Source organism: Tyto alba, unplaced genomic scaffold (genome assembly GCF_018691265.1).
Source record: "Tyto alba isolate M040663 unplaced genomic scaffold, T.alba_DEE_v4.0 Super-Scaffold_11, whole genome shotgun sequence".
Lineage (NCBI taxonomy): Eukaryota > Metazoa > Chordata > Aves > Strigiformes > Tytonidae > Tyto > Tyto alba.
This window is the reverse complement of record NW_024881273.1, coordinates 6,122,990-6,138,262: the sequence shown is the minus strand read 5'-3', so window position 1 is coordinate 6,138,262 and position 15,273 is coordinate 6,122,990. Positions and strand designations below refer to the sequence as shown.

General features: G+C 47.7%; 1 protein-coding gene across 3 annotated transcripts in view; it reads left to right on the top strand.

Annotated features, from left to right (window-relative positions):
• The first annotated feature begins 4,133 nt into the window (after positions 1-4,133).
• The window catches only part of FUBP3 (far upstream element binding protein 3), a 40,777-nt gene continuing 29,637 nt past the window's right edge, over positions 4,134-15,273 (top strand). Inside the window, exons 1-2 of one of the 3 annotated variants that reach the window (XM_042786717.1) lie at positions 4,134-4,289; positions 11,118-11,223. In XM_042786717.1, coding sequence (XP_042642651.1) covers positions 4,203-4,289; positions 11,118-11,223 — 193 coding nt within the window. In that variant the 5' untranslated portion in view covers positions 4,134-4,202. The remainder of the gene's footprint in view (positions 4,290-11,117; positions 11,224-15,273) is intronic. The other 2 variants (XM_042786715.1, XM_042786716.1) reach the window with 2 other exon arrangements.

Genomic DNA, 15,273 nt, shown 5'->3' with positions numbered 1-15,273 from the left:
GTCACGAGCTCCAAGGACAGGCAGCGTCCTTCCCATCTCCCATCACCTCTGAGCTGGTGAATGTTTCCCGGTCTGTGCTTCCCTTGCCCAAAAACTTGGCTGCCCGAGCACAGCTGGCACTGCTCTGTGAAAGGGGACCAGCCGGTGAGCGGGGCTGGGGGCCACGTCTGGTGACCGTGGGCCTGGAGCAGGGTTGTTTTTCTCCTCCAGCCACCAAACCTGCCCAGTCTTTCAGCACCTCCTGGGTTGCACTCCCTGGCGCAGTCATAGCCAGCTTGGGGTGGGATGCTCCCCCGGCACCAGGCGGTCTCAGGATCCATCTCTACCATGGGATGTCTGACCTAAGGATAAAACCACGGGTTTCCTGATGGGACAACATCGCCTGGAAACTCTCAGGACCTGCAGAGAGCATCTGCCCCAGGAGGAGCCTCGGGAAGCATCTCAGCATGATGGGGACCCCCTCCATGAGCCGTGTTTTCATTGGGGGTCTCCCATCTCTCCTGAGAGCCCCCCGGGGCTGCCCGCACCCTGCCCTGCCCTCACTGCACCTCCTGCCCGACCCGGCGCTGCCAGCGTGCCGGCGCTCCCCGCAGAGCCTCCTTTTCCAGCAGGGGATCAAAACAAACACTTCTGCGGAGAAGTGCATTGCAGTGGTGCTCAAAATAAATAACTAATTTCTCCCTACATGATCTCAAGGAGCAGGAGAGGCGTGAATAGCAGGGCCCAGTGTCGGGCTGACTGGACTCCCCGGTGCGGTAATTCCGAGGATGACAAACATAAGCCAAAGAAAAATGTTGAAAAATGGGCACTTCCCGCAGCCCTGAGCAAAGGAGCTATTGCAGGGTTTGGAAATAACGAAGGCAAAAAGAGGGAGAGGGGGGAATTTTCTCATTGAGACCAAGTGAAGTGCCAAACAAGCTGCTATTATGGTGGCTTTGAGAGGCACAGGGAGGGGGTGATGGAGAGGAGAGCAGGGGGAAGGAAAGGAGGGAGGTGGGAGCAAAGAGAGGGAGAAGGGGCTGGAGGAAGGGAGAAGGGTGGGGGACATGGGGGCAAGGGGGACGCAAGGAGCTGAAGGTGTGAGGTGACGCAGGAGAGACAGGGAGAACACCAAGTTGTGTGATGGTGGCAGGGCCACCACATGCCAGCATCCCATCCCTCGCCCCGGGTCCCCCACATCTGCCCATCCATCCCCGGTCCTGGTTCCCAGCCACCTTCCACCTCCCGCGCCCACCACCACCTAAAGAGAAAAAAAAAAAAAAAAAAAAAAAAGAGATAGAAAGAAGGAAAACAAAATATCTACAGTTGTCGAGACAAGGGGAGAAAAATAGAGGCAAACATCCATAATTTTCTCTGTGGGGCTTTGCAGTAATTGAGCCATTTGGATAAAAATAAAGGCAGCAGGCCCTTTAGGTAAGAGGAGCTTTTGCAATCCAAGAAGCCTGAATTATGCGCCTTGTATCACTTGAAACCCCCCTCCGCCTCCCCCATGTGACACCAAACCACTTTCCCTTTTCTTCTTCTTCTTCTCTTTTTTTTTTTTCTCCTCCTTTTTTAAGTACCCTGTCAAACGGCGTCCGACGAGAGGAGAATTTCAGCTGTCACAACTAATTTCAGCGCGTGTGTGTGTGAAGGTGTGTGTGTCTCGGGCAGGGGGAGGCGGGTGATGGAGGCGTAGAATCACTCCTTTTTTTTCCTTTTTTTTTTTTTTTTCCCTCGAAGGGAAGATTTACATCAGGAATTTGTTTCTGAAAGTGTTTAAGGCCTGTAATTTCCTTCTTTTCAATTGCTGCCTGATGTCTTCTTCTCACCAGGCTCCCTCCCAGCCACCCCTGCCTGTCCAGTGCCGGGGTTCACCATCACCCTTCTGGCAGCCTGGTCCCTCAGCTCAGTCCTGCCCAGCACCGATGAGGCTCCCCCATCTCTTGCCAGGGCTTGAGATTGCCAAAACTCAGCTCTCACAGCCCCACGCTGGCTCTGGCAGCGAAGGGTCCGGCTTCTCTCTGCCGACATGCCAGCGCCGGGGGCTTTAGGCTTCAGATTTGGTCACCTCTCTTTGCAGCCACTTTGAGGTTGGCATTAGCTGGAGGGCTGCAGGGCGAATCCTGCTCAGGGCAAGGCACCCCTGAGAGCTGAGTGGGGCTGTTGGGGTGACCCCCCACACACCCATGACCTGCCTGGGGAAAGGGGCAGCTGGTGAAAGGCTGGTGCTGAGCCTGTTGGGTCTTCCCAACCAGGGCTAGGAGGGGAAAACGCTGCCGAATCCAGTAAAGTAGTTGAGCTGTTTGCAAGAGAGGAAGAAGCAAAGCCCTGGGCATAGCTGGAGAAATTGTCTCCACCATGGTCGGAAGATGATGGGGTGGCTGTGGTGATACAGAGAATCTTAAAATCCCTCCCCCAAGGGCTGTGTTTCTTTCTCCTAAATTTTTTTTTTTTAAATTCTTTGCTTAAGAAAATAATATGGACTTAGGAAAGGAGGAAAGTCTGGTCATCAGCAAGCCCGCTGGTGTAACGTAGGTGACTGGCAGCAGACTGCGCATCCCAGTGATCACTGCTCTTGGAAAACCACCAGATAATTTCCTCAGCCTCAGCAATTCCTGCCTACTCATGTAGGCGCAAATGAGATGCATAAAACTGGAAAGAGCAAGAAACAGCTGAGAAGGAGCACAACACGACTTGGGTCGTAGTTTGAATTTTGAATTTAATACTCGGTGGCTTCGGGATACGGGGTCTGGGATCAGCGAAACTTGGAGTATTCCAGGCTCAGCGTGCAAACCCAGCCACGCCAGGAGCTGGCTGCAGGCTGCGATTTGGGAGATAACATCTCTTACCCACTCATGCAGCTGCATCTGAGTGGGTGGGTCGGGGGGTTTAGGACAAGGTCCCCCCTGTGCTGCCAGGCTGGGGGGGGGGGGGGGGGAGGTGGGAAATCACCGGACCTACCTGGGCAACAGGTTGGGTGGCAGCCCTCGTTGGGACACCCCCAAAAAGCACCACTATCGCCCAAACGTCCCAGGCTGTAAGCGCTGGGCAGGGACCGTGCAGCAGCGCCCTGCTCGAGGAATAAGCTTTGCATGTTTTTTGCATTAATTCTTGACTAACTGGTCCGTGTCCTGCGGCTCCGCCGCGGTGGGAGGGTTGGGACTGAGGGGGTCGGGCCCAGGGGATGGGGGGGGGGGGGTGCCGGGGCACCTCTGGGAGCCCCAGTTCTTGGTAAAGCGGGGCAGAGCTCTCCGGAGCACGCTGGCACCTCGTGTGACATGTCACCAGTGCCCAGCCACAGCCGCGTGGGTCAGAAACACGGTCCTGAAACGTGCACGGAAATAGGCGGGAGGTGGGCACGGGTGGGATGATGAGTTTCCACGGGGGGGGGGGGTGGGGTCTGAAATGCTGGTCGCTGGTGGGGCACCTCGGTGGGCACCAGGGGTGGCGCAGCCTGGCGTGGGGTGGCACAGGCACGGGTGGAATGGCAGGGGCTGCGACGGGTGGGGTGTCACGGACAGGGACAGGGTGTCAGGCAGGGGTGGGATGGTGGTGGGGGCTGCCACGGGTAGGATGGCTCAAACACAGGTGGGGTGTCACAGGCACGGGTGGGATGGCCGGGGAAGGGAGGGGGTGTCAGGCGGGGGCTGGCACGGGTGGAATGGCACAGGCAGGGACGGGGGTGTCACAGGCACGGGTGGAATAGCCGGGGAAGGGACGGGGTGTCACGGGCACAGGTGGGATGGCGGGGGCTGGCACGGGTGGGATGGCACAGGCAGGGGCGGGGTGTCACGGGCACGGGTGGGATGAGTCAAACACGGGTGGGGTGTCACGGGCACGGGTGGGATGGCCGGGGCAGGGACGAGGTGTCACGAGCACGGGCGCGGCGACACCCCCGCGGGCACTGGAGTTCCCGGGCGGCCCCCGACCCCGCGGGTGTCCGGTCACGGGTGGGGTTGGGGGTCCCGCGGGGCGGGTCAGGACCTCGCCCCCCCCCCCCCCCCCCCCCCCCCTCCGGCACGTGAGCCGCCGTGACGTACACCCCCCCCACACCCCCCTCACCCCCCCAAAATCGCCTTCCCCGAGGCCACGCCCCGCCGCCCCCGCCCCCCCGCCCCACTTCCGGCGGAAGCGGGGGGCTCTTTCCCTTTCCGGGTGCGGGTCCCCGGGCGGAGCGGCGGGACGGCGCGGCGGCGGCGGGCGGGCGCGGGGCGCGTGTCATGGCGGAGCTGGCGCAGGGGCAGAGCGCGGCGTCCGTGGGGATCAAGCCCGAGGGGTTCGTGGACGCGCTGCACCGGGTCCGGCAGGTAGGCGCCGGCTCGGCGGGCCGGGGGCGGGAGGAGGCCGCGGGGCCGCTGCTAGGCCGCGGGGGTGAGGCGGGGCGCGGAGCCGCCGTGAGGGGCAGGGCCGCGGCCCCGCTGCCCTTCTCCTGCCGGGCCGGAGCCGGCGGCTCCTCGGGAGCCCCGGGGCTGTCCGCTGAGGCGGGGGAGCTCGGTGACAGTCCCCTCCGCAAGCCGGGGCTTGTGACACGGCGGAGCGGCCGCTCTGCGGGGAAGGCGGCGGTCTGCAGCCTGCGGGAGCCCGGCTGGGCGGCTGTCGTCTTGCACTTTGCAGGGGGTGGGCGTGATCTTAACGTTAATTCGGTTTTTAAGCGAGCCTTTAATTGTGCGTGAGGCTAATCGATAGAAACCCTGGCAGAGGGGGAGCTTTGCGTTCCCAATGGGAAGGAGAGAGTGAGCGAGCAGGGATTCACTCCCCAAAGGAATCCCTGAGCTTACACGGTGCTAAAATGGAAACATTCAGTGGAAGCACCCTGACCTGCAGAAATCAACACCCTCGTCTTCAGTACAGGATATTCCAGGTGTTTGTGTGCTCCTTAGTTTGTGGAAGGTCTCCCCAGAGACGAGAAGCTGTTGCTCACAACCCGATTTTGTGACTGTTCATCGCATCTCTTGTTCCGTGTCTGTTGCAGGTGTTCATTCCATCTCTGAACAGTTTGCACTTTACTCGTGCTTAGTAGCTGCACCTTAATGAGATGTAATACAGCTAAATAACTAGACCACTGCCCAGCTGGTGCTTAAAGACCCTGATTTTATTCTTTCCAATGTTACGGGCCAGGTGGGAGAAATCTTCTATTGCTCAGACTCACTTTTCTTATTTCACTGAGAAACCTCTGAAGCTGGACACTGAGATCTTTCAAGCGGTCGCTCTAATGGAACTGAAGTGGCTTACCGTCGCTCACAGCTCACTCGTGAATCAGTGTGGCAGCAAGTCCCCATCCTGTGTGGGCTTCAGCGACCCGTACAGAGGCACTCACTGTTCTAGATGAGCACCCTGCACCTTCCCAGAGGATATCACAAGCTAGTCTGCTCTTTGGTCGTTGGTTTCTTTCTCAGCATAAATATTGCAGTAGGCAAGTTGCATGTTAGCTGCCTCCTGAATGCCACCACACGTCACTTTTTTTCAGTGGCTAACAAAGCGCCGTGGCCTTGGTTGGTGTGTGGTGTCTGAAAGCTTTGCTGTTAGCCCAGTGTTATCTACTTGATGCAGTTAAATTGAGAGATGTTGCAGCTGTGTTTGTCTTGACCTGGTTGTCTGTTACTGAAGGCTTCTCATTGCAAAAACATCTTGCTGAATATCTGGTAATATTATTGTCTGCTAGCAGTTGAATAATCTTTGAATAATCTGTTTATGCAGAAGAAAATCATTTTTTGCTGGTAAGTTGCAGCTTGATGAAATTACTTTGTGAGTATGTTTCAAGTGCAACAGTATGTACCACTACTCATCTAATCAGTAACAGGTCCAATGTGAACGTGAGATGCCCTGGACAGTATTAGGCTAAAACACAGCACTAACTGAAAATTACTCTGAATTGGTGTTGCGTGGTTGCTGTCACCATGTTTGTAGGGTAAATCTGTGAGGCCCATAACCCACACATGAAGGAGATGGAATATTAAATAATTTTGTAACCTAGATGTGCTCGCTTTTTCAGATTTTGCTGTTCCTAAGTTCATTACATTTGAAAGAATGTCTTCGGTTTCCATGAGCCTGCAACTTGAGTTAGTCTGTACTGGAAGATTTCAAAATCTTCCAAGCTGCCAACTTCAGGTCAGGCGCTGCAGCGTAGCAACCTTCTTGCTATCTTTTCACGCTGGAAGCAAGTGTGTTGAGAAATGTGCTCTCTGCACGTGTTCAGGGGAGCACAGTGGCCTACATTTTTGTGCAGTGAGTTGTATGCTGCCTGTTGAATGTGATTTTTTTTTTTTTTTTTTTTCCATTAGTGTTTATGGGATGAAAAGAATTGTTGGCAAGTGCTAAAATACTTCCCCCCCCTGCAAAAGTACTTGATTTAATCTAGTTCCATAGAGGCTTTGTAAGGGAGTAGGTAGTCTTTTCCTGCCCAGAACAGCAGGACTAAATTGTCACTAGTGACTTGTTACCACATGAGAATGGAGATGGTCTTCATTGCGCAGTGGATGGGTATTTACCTTGCCACCCAAACAATCTGTGATGGAACTTCGGGGCTGAGAATCAGGTGAGATGTAAATGCAGCTTTTCTGGAGCTGGTGGCAGAGTTTTCACTGAGTGTGTTTAATGTTGTAGTTGCCTGAACCATGCTGATCTGGTACGTAGATGTCAGCTTTTGTACTGCTTCTGGCCAATGCCGTAGCCTTTTCTGAGTATTACTTTTGCTTTAAGGGCAAGGGAGGGAGTGAGCAGAGGAAAAAAATTCAGTTGTAGTTCTTGCTTTGTGGGTTGGTATGGCATCCCTAAATTGACATTTGAACTCTTTTGGAGTTTGATCTTATACTTAAGACCAGTAATCAAATTTACTAAATTCAGTTCTCATGAGAGCTGTAACACTAAAATTGGGCTGTGGAATACAGTGCTTAGTTATTAATAACAAAATAATTCAGAACAGGGAAGACTTTCCCGATTAATCACAGTAACTGCATTCCTTAAGTCACTGGGGTGTGAGATGACATAAGAGTAAGAAGTCTAGAATACCTTTGAAAGAGATGGCTTATAAATTGCTTTCAGTGTCTGTGCTGGACTTGCTTGGATTTTTTGTGGATTCTTAAATATTTGAGATGTATCAGAAATTACTTTTTTGAGTGAATGCCAGGACTTTCAGACCATCTGTCCTGCATCTTCACACCACACCTCAAGTGAGTGGATTAATTTATGGATCATCGGTGGTGACTGATCTGTCTGGCCGCTCCTAGGCAGGGTGGCTTTTCTGTGGCATCTGGGGTGGTAGGGAAAGAGGATATTTGTTCCCCTTTTGAGTAATGGGATCAGAAAATAAGCAGAGCTGTCTGTACTTTGGACAAAAAATGGATTTCTATTGGACTGTCCTTGAGTCTTGTTCTTATTGACAAAACAGCGTCTTGCTTGGTTCTTACCCTCTTCTGTTCTCCTCGGCAGTCTCGTTTGCAGCACTTACTGGTTTCCTCCTCTTACATGTGCTGTTCTTGCAACCTGCCATATGTGCTGCCTGAACTTGAATTTTTGGGAATGCTGTGAAGAGGAAAGGCTGTGGCTTGATAAGCCTGTAGCATGCCGTCTTGGGTACCTTGAAAGTGGATGAATATTTTGACACTTACTGAGAGCCAGCAGGCTGTATGTTTAAAATCCCTTTCTATTATCAGGCTCTAACTTCTAATTTCTGTGGTGATGGAGGGGTCTTAGACTAACTTTTCTTTATTGCCTTGCAGAGTACTTCTTCAGATCATTCTCAAATAGATTTAAGGCTTTGAAATTTCTCTAGTATTTAGGAAAACCACTTGTGACCTGAAACTTAAATGATTCTGAATGGTTTCGTTACTTCCTGCAGAGCTCTGGAGAAACATCTGTCATGTGAACTCGAGTATTCTGCTCAACAAATGGAAAGGGTAGCAGAAGCACTAGAATTGTCTGAAGGGTCAGGTGACAGCACCTTGTTGTTTTATATCCTACTAATACCTAGAATCGATGATTTTATCAGTTGCAGTTCTTTGGTGGGACAGCATGGAGAGATTCTTCCCAGAAGCTAGGCCTTTTCTGTTGAAAGCTGAATTCTGCAAATACGCGTGTTTGAGTCCTGCTGTGCTTAGCAAAGCTTCATATTTAACAGTGGTTTGGTATTACACCATTTTTAAAGGATGTTAATGGTATAGGAGGACAGAAGTGCAAGATACAGGAAAGCATGTATCCCTTACACAACTTTGTGGGGTTTTGTTTGTTTTTCTTGACTTTACCATTGAAATTTATAGCTCAGGTTTGCGCTATGTTCTTTAAAGTGTTTGTTGGAGAGCATTATTTTGGGGAAATTTTTGTGCAGAAGAAGTTCTGTAGTAGTGATGCTTTTTTCCAGTGTATTTCAGATCTTATTAAAATAGATGTGTAGAGTTTAGGGGAAAAAAAAAAAGGGGGGGGAGAACGAAGACTGACAGCAGGACAAAAGCAGTGGCTAGCAGTACATTACTCAAGGTCATTTAGTAAGATAAGGGCTAGGTCTGCTTGCTTTTGCTGTGTTCTAACTTCTGTGCTTATCTCCCTGCTGAACCTGTAGTACAAGCTGAGGTTCTCATTTTAAGTTGACCATAAGAATTTAAAATATATTTTAACTGCTACATCTACTTAAAAAGCTCAACTTTTAATTTTGCAGGGTATTTTTTCATGTTGTGGTGAGGTGGCATGTTGTCCGCCTGTAATCCAGTGGCAGCTGGGAGGCTTTGGAGATAAGGGTGCAAATTTAAATAAAGAAGGTGGGGGTGGGGGGGGGGGGGGGAAAGAGAGGAAAATATCCTAAAAGCTGATAATGTAAAAATTGCTTTGACTCTTATTTTGCCCTTCACTTGGAGGGTTCTGTGCCAGGGTGATAATGGTGTGCTAAGCACGAGTAGGGGTTTGCAAAGCTCTCCAGCTCTGGGGGCGGACAGCCTTAGTGCCAATGATCTGTTTGTGCACACCTTTGTGCTTCATGCTAGCTTGCTTCTGTAGACCAGCTTCTGCTATCCGCAGACTATTTTTTCCTTTTTTCTTGAATGTGTGGTGCATGATTTTTAGCTCCCAACTATCAGCTAGCAGTTTCCACAACTAAGATTTTTTTTTTTTTGCAAGTAAATAACTACTAACAGAAAGAGAGTTCATAAAACGCGTGTTAAAATCAAATGTGCCAGAACATGCCAGGGTATGTTATACCTGACACTGGTTCCTTTTGGCATACATTTGTAAGTTACTGTGTGAAAGCTGTTAATAGATTGTTATAAAATACAGCTTTAGATTTGTTTTTCAGCATGGAATTAGTCAGGAAATATCTGTGCTCTTTGTACCTTCATTAAAATCCTCTGCATTGCAAATATAAGGGGAAGGCAGGTGGGCAAATAGCTGGAACCATGGATGCAGTACAGTTCAACAAAAAAGCAAGGCATCACCTGGCACTCCCTAGTATGGAGTGGACAAGGGGTAGTCTGTGCTAATGCTTTCAGAATCAGATTTCCATGGGCTTATTAGGTTTTGGAGATGTTGATCTACAAGGTGCTTGTCATCACAGCTTTGCTACGTGATCACTGTGCTGGTCCTGCAGGAAGACTTCATTCTCTAGCTCCTGGCATTTCTGACACAACAAAGTTGTTGACTTTCGAAAAGAAGACAGGAAGGAATGGACAAATGGTCAAAACTTGGAACCATTTTTATGCACAGCATTGAAGAGAATGTTTTCTATTCTCTTTCTAAAAGCAATGCCCTCAATCTTTCAAGATTATTTCAAATAGCTTTTTTCAGTAACCTGTAGTTCTGAATGTTGGGCAGTTTATTCCAATGCAGGAGCCCATAGTGTCAACAACCAGAGTTACAGTAAAAGTCTTTCTGTTGCAGTAAAACTCAAATTTTAGAAACACCTTTAGTTATATTTGTCATTTGCCCTTGTTTTCATTTAAAACATATCTGTAAAATGTTCTTTTATCTGTTCCCGTTGCTTATTCTTCAGTGAAATCACAGTTAAAATGGAGTGAGATCAGACTCCTAGTAAAGATACTGTTCAGTTATTTTCTTTCTGGAAAAGAAAGCAAATGCTGTAGAATACACCATGCTTTATATTTGTTCTGTAACTACTTTGTTCTGCACTTGCTTATTATAGCCGAGTACTTTGTGTAGGCAAGGGGTGCTGTGAGGCTGCAGTTTGCTGTCCCTGGAGGGGGTGTTCACTGGGGTGCAGCGCTGAAGCAAGGCACCTCTGTATTTCTAGAGCGGGCTTACTTCAGTTAGCTTGGACATCAGGTGAAAGAGCTCACTTTGGTCAGCATCCATCTGCATAGATGTGTCCCAGGTATCATTAGACATGAGCTTAACTTCTCCCTTTTATTAAGTGGTGGTTAGGTCTCTCTCTTGCGTAGCCTATTTGCTTACCTTAGTCCCCTTACTGTGATACCTGACTGACTCCTCTTTCCTGTAAACATCCTCCTTGCACTCGGGCTTGGCAGGGAATGGCTGTTAGCCAGGGATGGAAGCAGAGGCCCAGGCAGAGTTAGTCATGTTCCTGCTGTATTGACCACTGCAGGAAATTGAAACTCAATTCTGGGCTAATAGTTTGCCCACCAGCTTATTCTTCTTACAGTAAACACAGGGTGATTTCTGACAAGGAGTTCCCAAACCTGTCCTTGTGCTGGGTATTTTCATGTTCTTCTCCCTCCATTCCCCCATTGATGTGCGATTATGCATTTCTCTGTATCGGGATATGCACAAACACAGGAGGAAGCATGTGTCCTCCTACACGGCTATGGTGGTGGCAGCTTCTCCAGGACAAAGTCGGTGAGCTAGTTTGAACTCTCCTCTTTGCAAGATGTAACCTGTCAGCTGTCTATGAGTGTACAAACCTGAATATAATGTTCCAGGGAGTAGATACCTACCTATGATCAGGAGGAGGATCTGGGTGAATGTGATCTTAATTAAACAGATATTAAAAGCAAGCAGAAAATCTTTCACTTTACAAATGAAGCATAGCTGTCCTGGTACTGTTATAAAGCCACCTGTATAGTAAATAGCTAAGGGAAGTTTGGCCTGGGGTAAATGTCTTGTTGGAAGAAAGCGTTTAGCTGTGGTGGCTGAAACTTCAGGTATGCTAATCATGCTTTTATCCCCTGCCTTTATAGATTGCTGCTAAAATTGGAGATATTCCTCACTTGAATAATTCTACAACACTTGTGGACCCATCAGTCTACGGTTATGGAGTGCAGAAACGGCCCCTGGATGATGGAGGTAAGCTGGCTATGATTACTCAATACTGTGGATGCAGCTTGTGAAATTCATGTATAGAGGCAGTTGTCCACTTTAAGGACAGAAATAGAGGCATCTTTCTGTGTATAGAAATTTTATACAAAATTCCCTGTCCTGTTTGGCCTTATCTAGATAGTAGATAAGGCCAAACAGATAAGGGATCCTATGCATTAGTATTAATAATGTGAAGCAATTCTTTCTTAGTTCATGAACTTCAGGAATTAGCAAATGAACTCTAATTTAAATCTTGTTCTGGGGTAGCTGGGGAGGGAGGAATATGTGCTTATTGGAACTGTGCTGGAGCCCATGTGTAGAGTACCAGACGTGCATAGTAAAGCTGTTCTTCCCTGATGATCCTTATTTTCTGAGAGCAGGCAGTGTGTAGGGACAGTATTACATGTTCTCCTTCCCATGTGTAGCAGTGGTCACAGCACAGTAGTTTAGTCGCTCTTGTGTTCTGATTGTTTTGTACGTGAGTTTTAAGGAGGAAAGGTATTGATGTAAGTTGATGCAAGTTGGAAGGAAACTTCCCTAATTAGGCCTAGCTTTTTTCATAATTATTCTTTTAAAATTCTTAAATCTCTGAAGCATTTAACATTGGCCACAGCCAAAGAATAATTTACTGGTGGACCATATCTAGTAACTGCAATGGGTTAATGTTGTATAAAGTGTTGCAATTTTAATATAAGTTATTAGTTTCTTATATTTGGTAGGAGCAACAAAAATGTTAGAACAGGTGGGGTTTTTTACAAATCTAATGATGTACACTGTTATAAGAAATGTTTGAACCGTATTATCTGCTGCTGTATAGATGTGAGGAGCTCACCTTTGCCTGTGGTTGGTTATCGGAAAAAGACATAGCTACGTTTTTTTTTTTATATTTCCTCTAGTATTTGTACTGACACAGATAGCCCTCCAGCATGATTCTTTCCCACGCAGATACATTCAGGAGTACTGAGGAGATAAGCAAAGCTGCTGCCTAGCGCTTCATTTTGAAAATTTTTTTTCTGTCTGATACAGAGGCTGAAAATACGACATGGCTGCTTCTCATTCTGAAAAAAATGTGTTGGACCATGGGGAGAAGTTTCTTTCATGTGCAGCCTCTAGCTTGCTAACGTTAGTTTACTGAACGCATGCCACAGCCCACTTTGTTCTCTGGTGTTGGCTCTATTTGAGCAAGAGGTTGCTGCTCCTTTGGTTTGGTGTTTCAGGAAAGAATGGGTTTATCTGGGTGAGTCCCTGCACCTTAGATCTGAGGCTGGAGCATCACCATGTCTGTGAGAAGCCAGAGGCCCGGTATTACTGGTATGTGCTGGTTTTAGTATGGGAAGGTGATTGGCTGTCAAGCAGGCTGTTCAGCAGTGAAGAATGCTGAACAACTTTGAGCTGTGTCTGAGTTACTTAGGTAAGTGGCTATATGTGAAAAAGAATTAAAGTAGCCTTCTAGGAACAAGCCATTCATAACATTTGTCCTGTATTTCTTTCATCGATTCATCAGACTGAACTGAGAAATCTGACCTCTTGGCAAAAAGCTTTTATGAACTTTTAACATGTGAAATAGTTGTAGTGCTTAATGACAGCACAAGTTAGACTTTGTACTTAAACTTTTACTGGTGAGCACTGTTCCTTGCTGAACCTTGTTTGTGTTGACACAAACCATGTCAATACAGTTGCAGTCTGGACTATAAATGTACGTTGCTGCTGGTTTCTTGCGTTGGGATAGATAACTCCATGAGCAGGTATCGGTCCTGGGAGAGCCTTCTGGAGTGACTGTACCACTGACTCTTGTGTTGGCAATTCTGCTGCCAATGTAAAGACCTACAAGTCTTTGCTCACCCTGTAGTTCAGCACTGGGCCTCATCTGTAACTGTTTTGAAAGTAGGTCCAGTGCTGTGTTTGCTCTTGGGTTGTTCGTACACATCTGTAGGTTTTATAACTTCGTCCAACTCCCTTCCCAAATATCTGATGTGTGAGATCTTAGAGGAGAAGAGAAATGATGGAAGTAATATTTTAAAGGGCTGGAATTTCACAACCAAACAGGAATTGTCAGGGTAAGAGCAAGGGTTGTATCGCTTCTTTCAATTTTGGTTGTCTTGGATTTTATTTCTACTGGCATTAAGTCCTGTACTGAAATACAACTGTGTGATGAGTTCCCCACCTAACCGCGCGATCCTCCTGCGCTGCTCTTTTACTGCATACCCAGAACTGCAGCCTGGCAAAGGAGCTCCCGAAGCCATGGGCACTTTGTGGTATGAGCCATACTTCAGTTGGTTTTAGGCTACCTGCTCTTGCTGCCATGGCATTGAAAGTCTATAATTCAGCTTTAGCTTTAAGCATCTGGAAGGTGGCAGTTGCTTTTAATAGGACACTTAAATTAAGAAAGCACTTCTCATTTGGATGATCTTTTAGTTCTCTGTTAGCTGGGAACAAGGGGTGTCGGGATTGCATGCCCACACTTTTCGTCATTTTCTGCTTGTCTGTGAACCACAGTTTGGAGACATTGTTGTCAAGAAGTGATTATTTATGTTGTTACGCGTGCTCTAGAAATTTTATAGTGCGGGGGTTTGGATACATTCTGCTGCTCTGGATAGCTTGGAAACAAATCTGGTGGTAAATCTTTTGATTGTTTACTTCTGTATACTGTGTGTTCACAGCTGGGTGCAGTTCTCACTGCTTCCTTATCCCCTATAGCTGTTAGAAAATTACTTCTGTTCCTAATACTCCTGGAAAAAATTGGGTTCAGGAGATGTATTTGAGGTGAAAAGAAAACTGTCTGTCTTTCAGGAAAATCTAATTCTCCCTGTCCATTTTTGTAAACAGCTGCTGGCGTGGCTGATTGATGTCAGCCTAGGAAGTGGTCTGAAAACAGGGTGACAGTGTGCTGGTCAGAACAAATTCAGCTGCTTTTAGAGCATTTCCAGGAAAAAATAGAGTTGTCATAGTATTGGAAACCAGAACGTGTGAGTGCCTTTTGCACTTCCTTTAACATAACCTTCATCTGAAACAATGAGCTGCTAGGATTGGCCCTGATAACCTGGCCTATTGGTATTAGATGGAGCTTGAGACTGATTATTTCTCTTTTTCCCTGGCTTATTTATTTCCCCTTTCTGGAAACATCTTTAAAGTAATCCTGCAAATAGCTGTAGTGCAGGGAGGAGATCAGGTTTATCTGTACTGCTTGCAGTAAGTTGTAGTTGGCATTTATATGGCCACTTGCTGCAGTTAATGTTTCTCAGCAAAGGTGAGCACTAGAGACGGGGTTAGCTTGAGCTGCAGAGAGACCTGGTGGCATCTTGCTTGTGGCTCACTGCTGAGGATAGATCCCAGCCCTCTTGTTCAGGGTCAACAGCTGTTCCTGGCCTCCATTCTAATTAATGTGGCCCTCTAATTACCAGCACAATTTAATAAGTTTATTTAATGCTAAACAATCCTTAAAGAATCGACCTCCTTTTGTTCAAAGGAAGCAGGGATCTAGTCTATTGCAAAGAGTCTGATCACCAGAACATTAGCCTTTGTTTGCCCTGTTTTGGACTGCTTTGAAGAAGTTTCCAGTGATGTATGTGAGGTTAAGCAGCAGTGTTGCAGCTGAAGGCTGAGGCATACTTTGAGTCTGGAGAAACAAAGGTGGGAGACCTTGAGGAAGCCTCATACCCCTCCCCTCTCTCTTCACGCCCTGCCTTCCCCAAGCTGCTGTGGTGCATCCAGATAGGAAGATGGCCTGTTTTGGTGTAATAAGACTTGATTGTAGTAGAGCCAAGGGGCTCAAATGCGATCCTGGTGTACGGAATGCTTTATTCTTTTGCTCCAACATGTTTTCAGTGAAAACAGTGATGGCCAGAAGGAAATCTTATCCCTGTTTTACTGCTGATGAAAGTTAGTAGTGATGCTCCTTGATACATCTGTAGCAGCGGTAGGGCTAGGGCAAAAGTCCAGATTTCTCTGCACAAAGTTTAGTGTAATACACAAAATGTCAATGTTCTTCAAAACTGCAACTTTGCAGATCTCTATTTTTTAAATAAGATGATTTGAGAA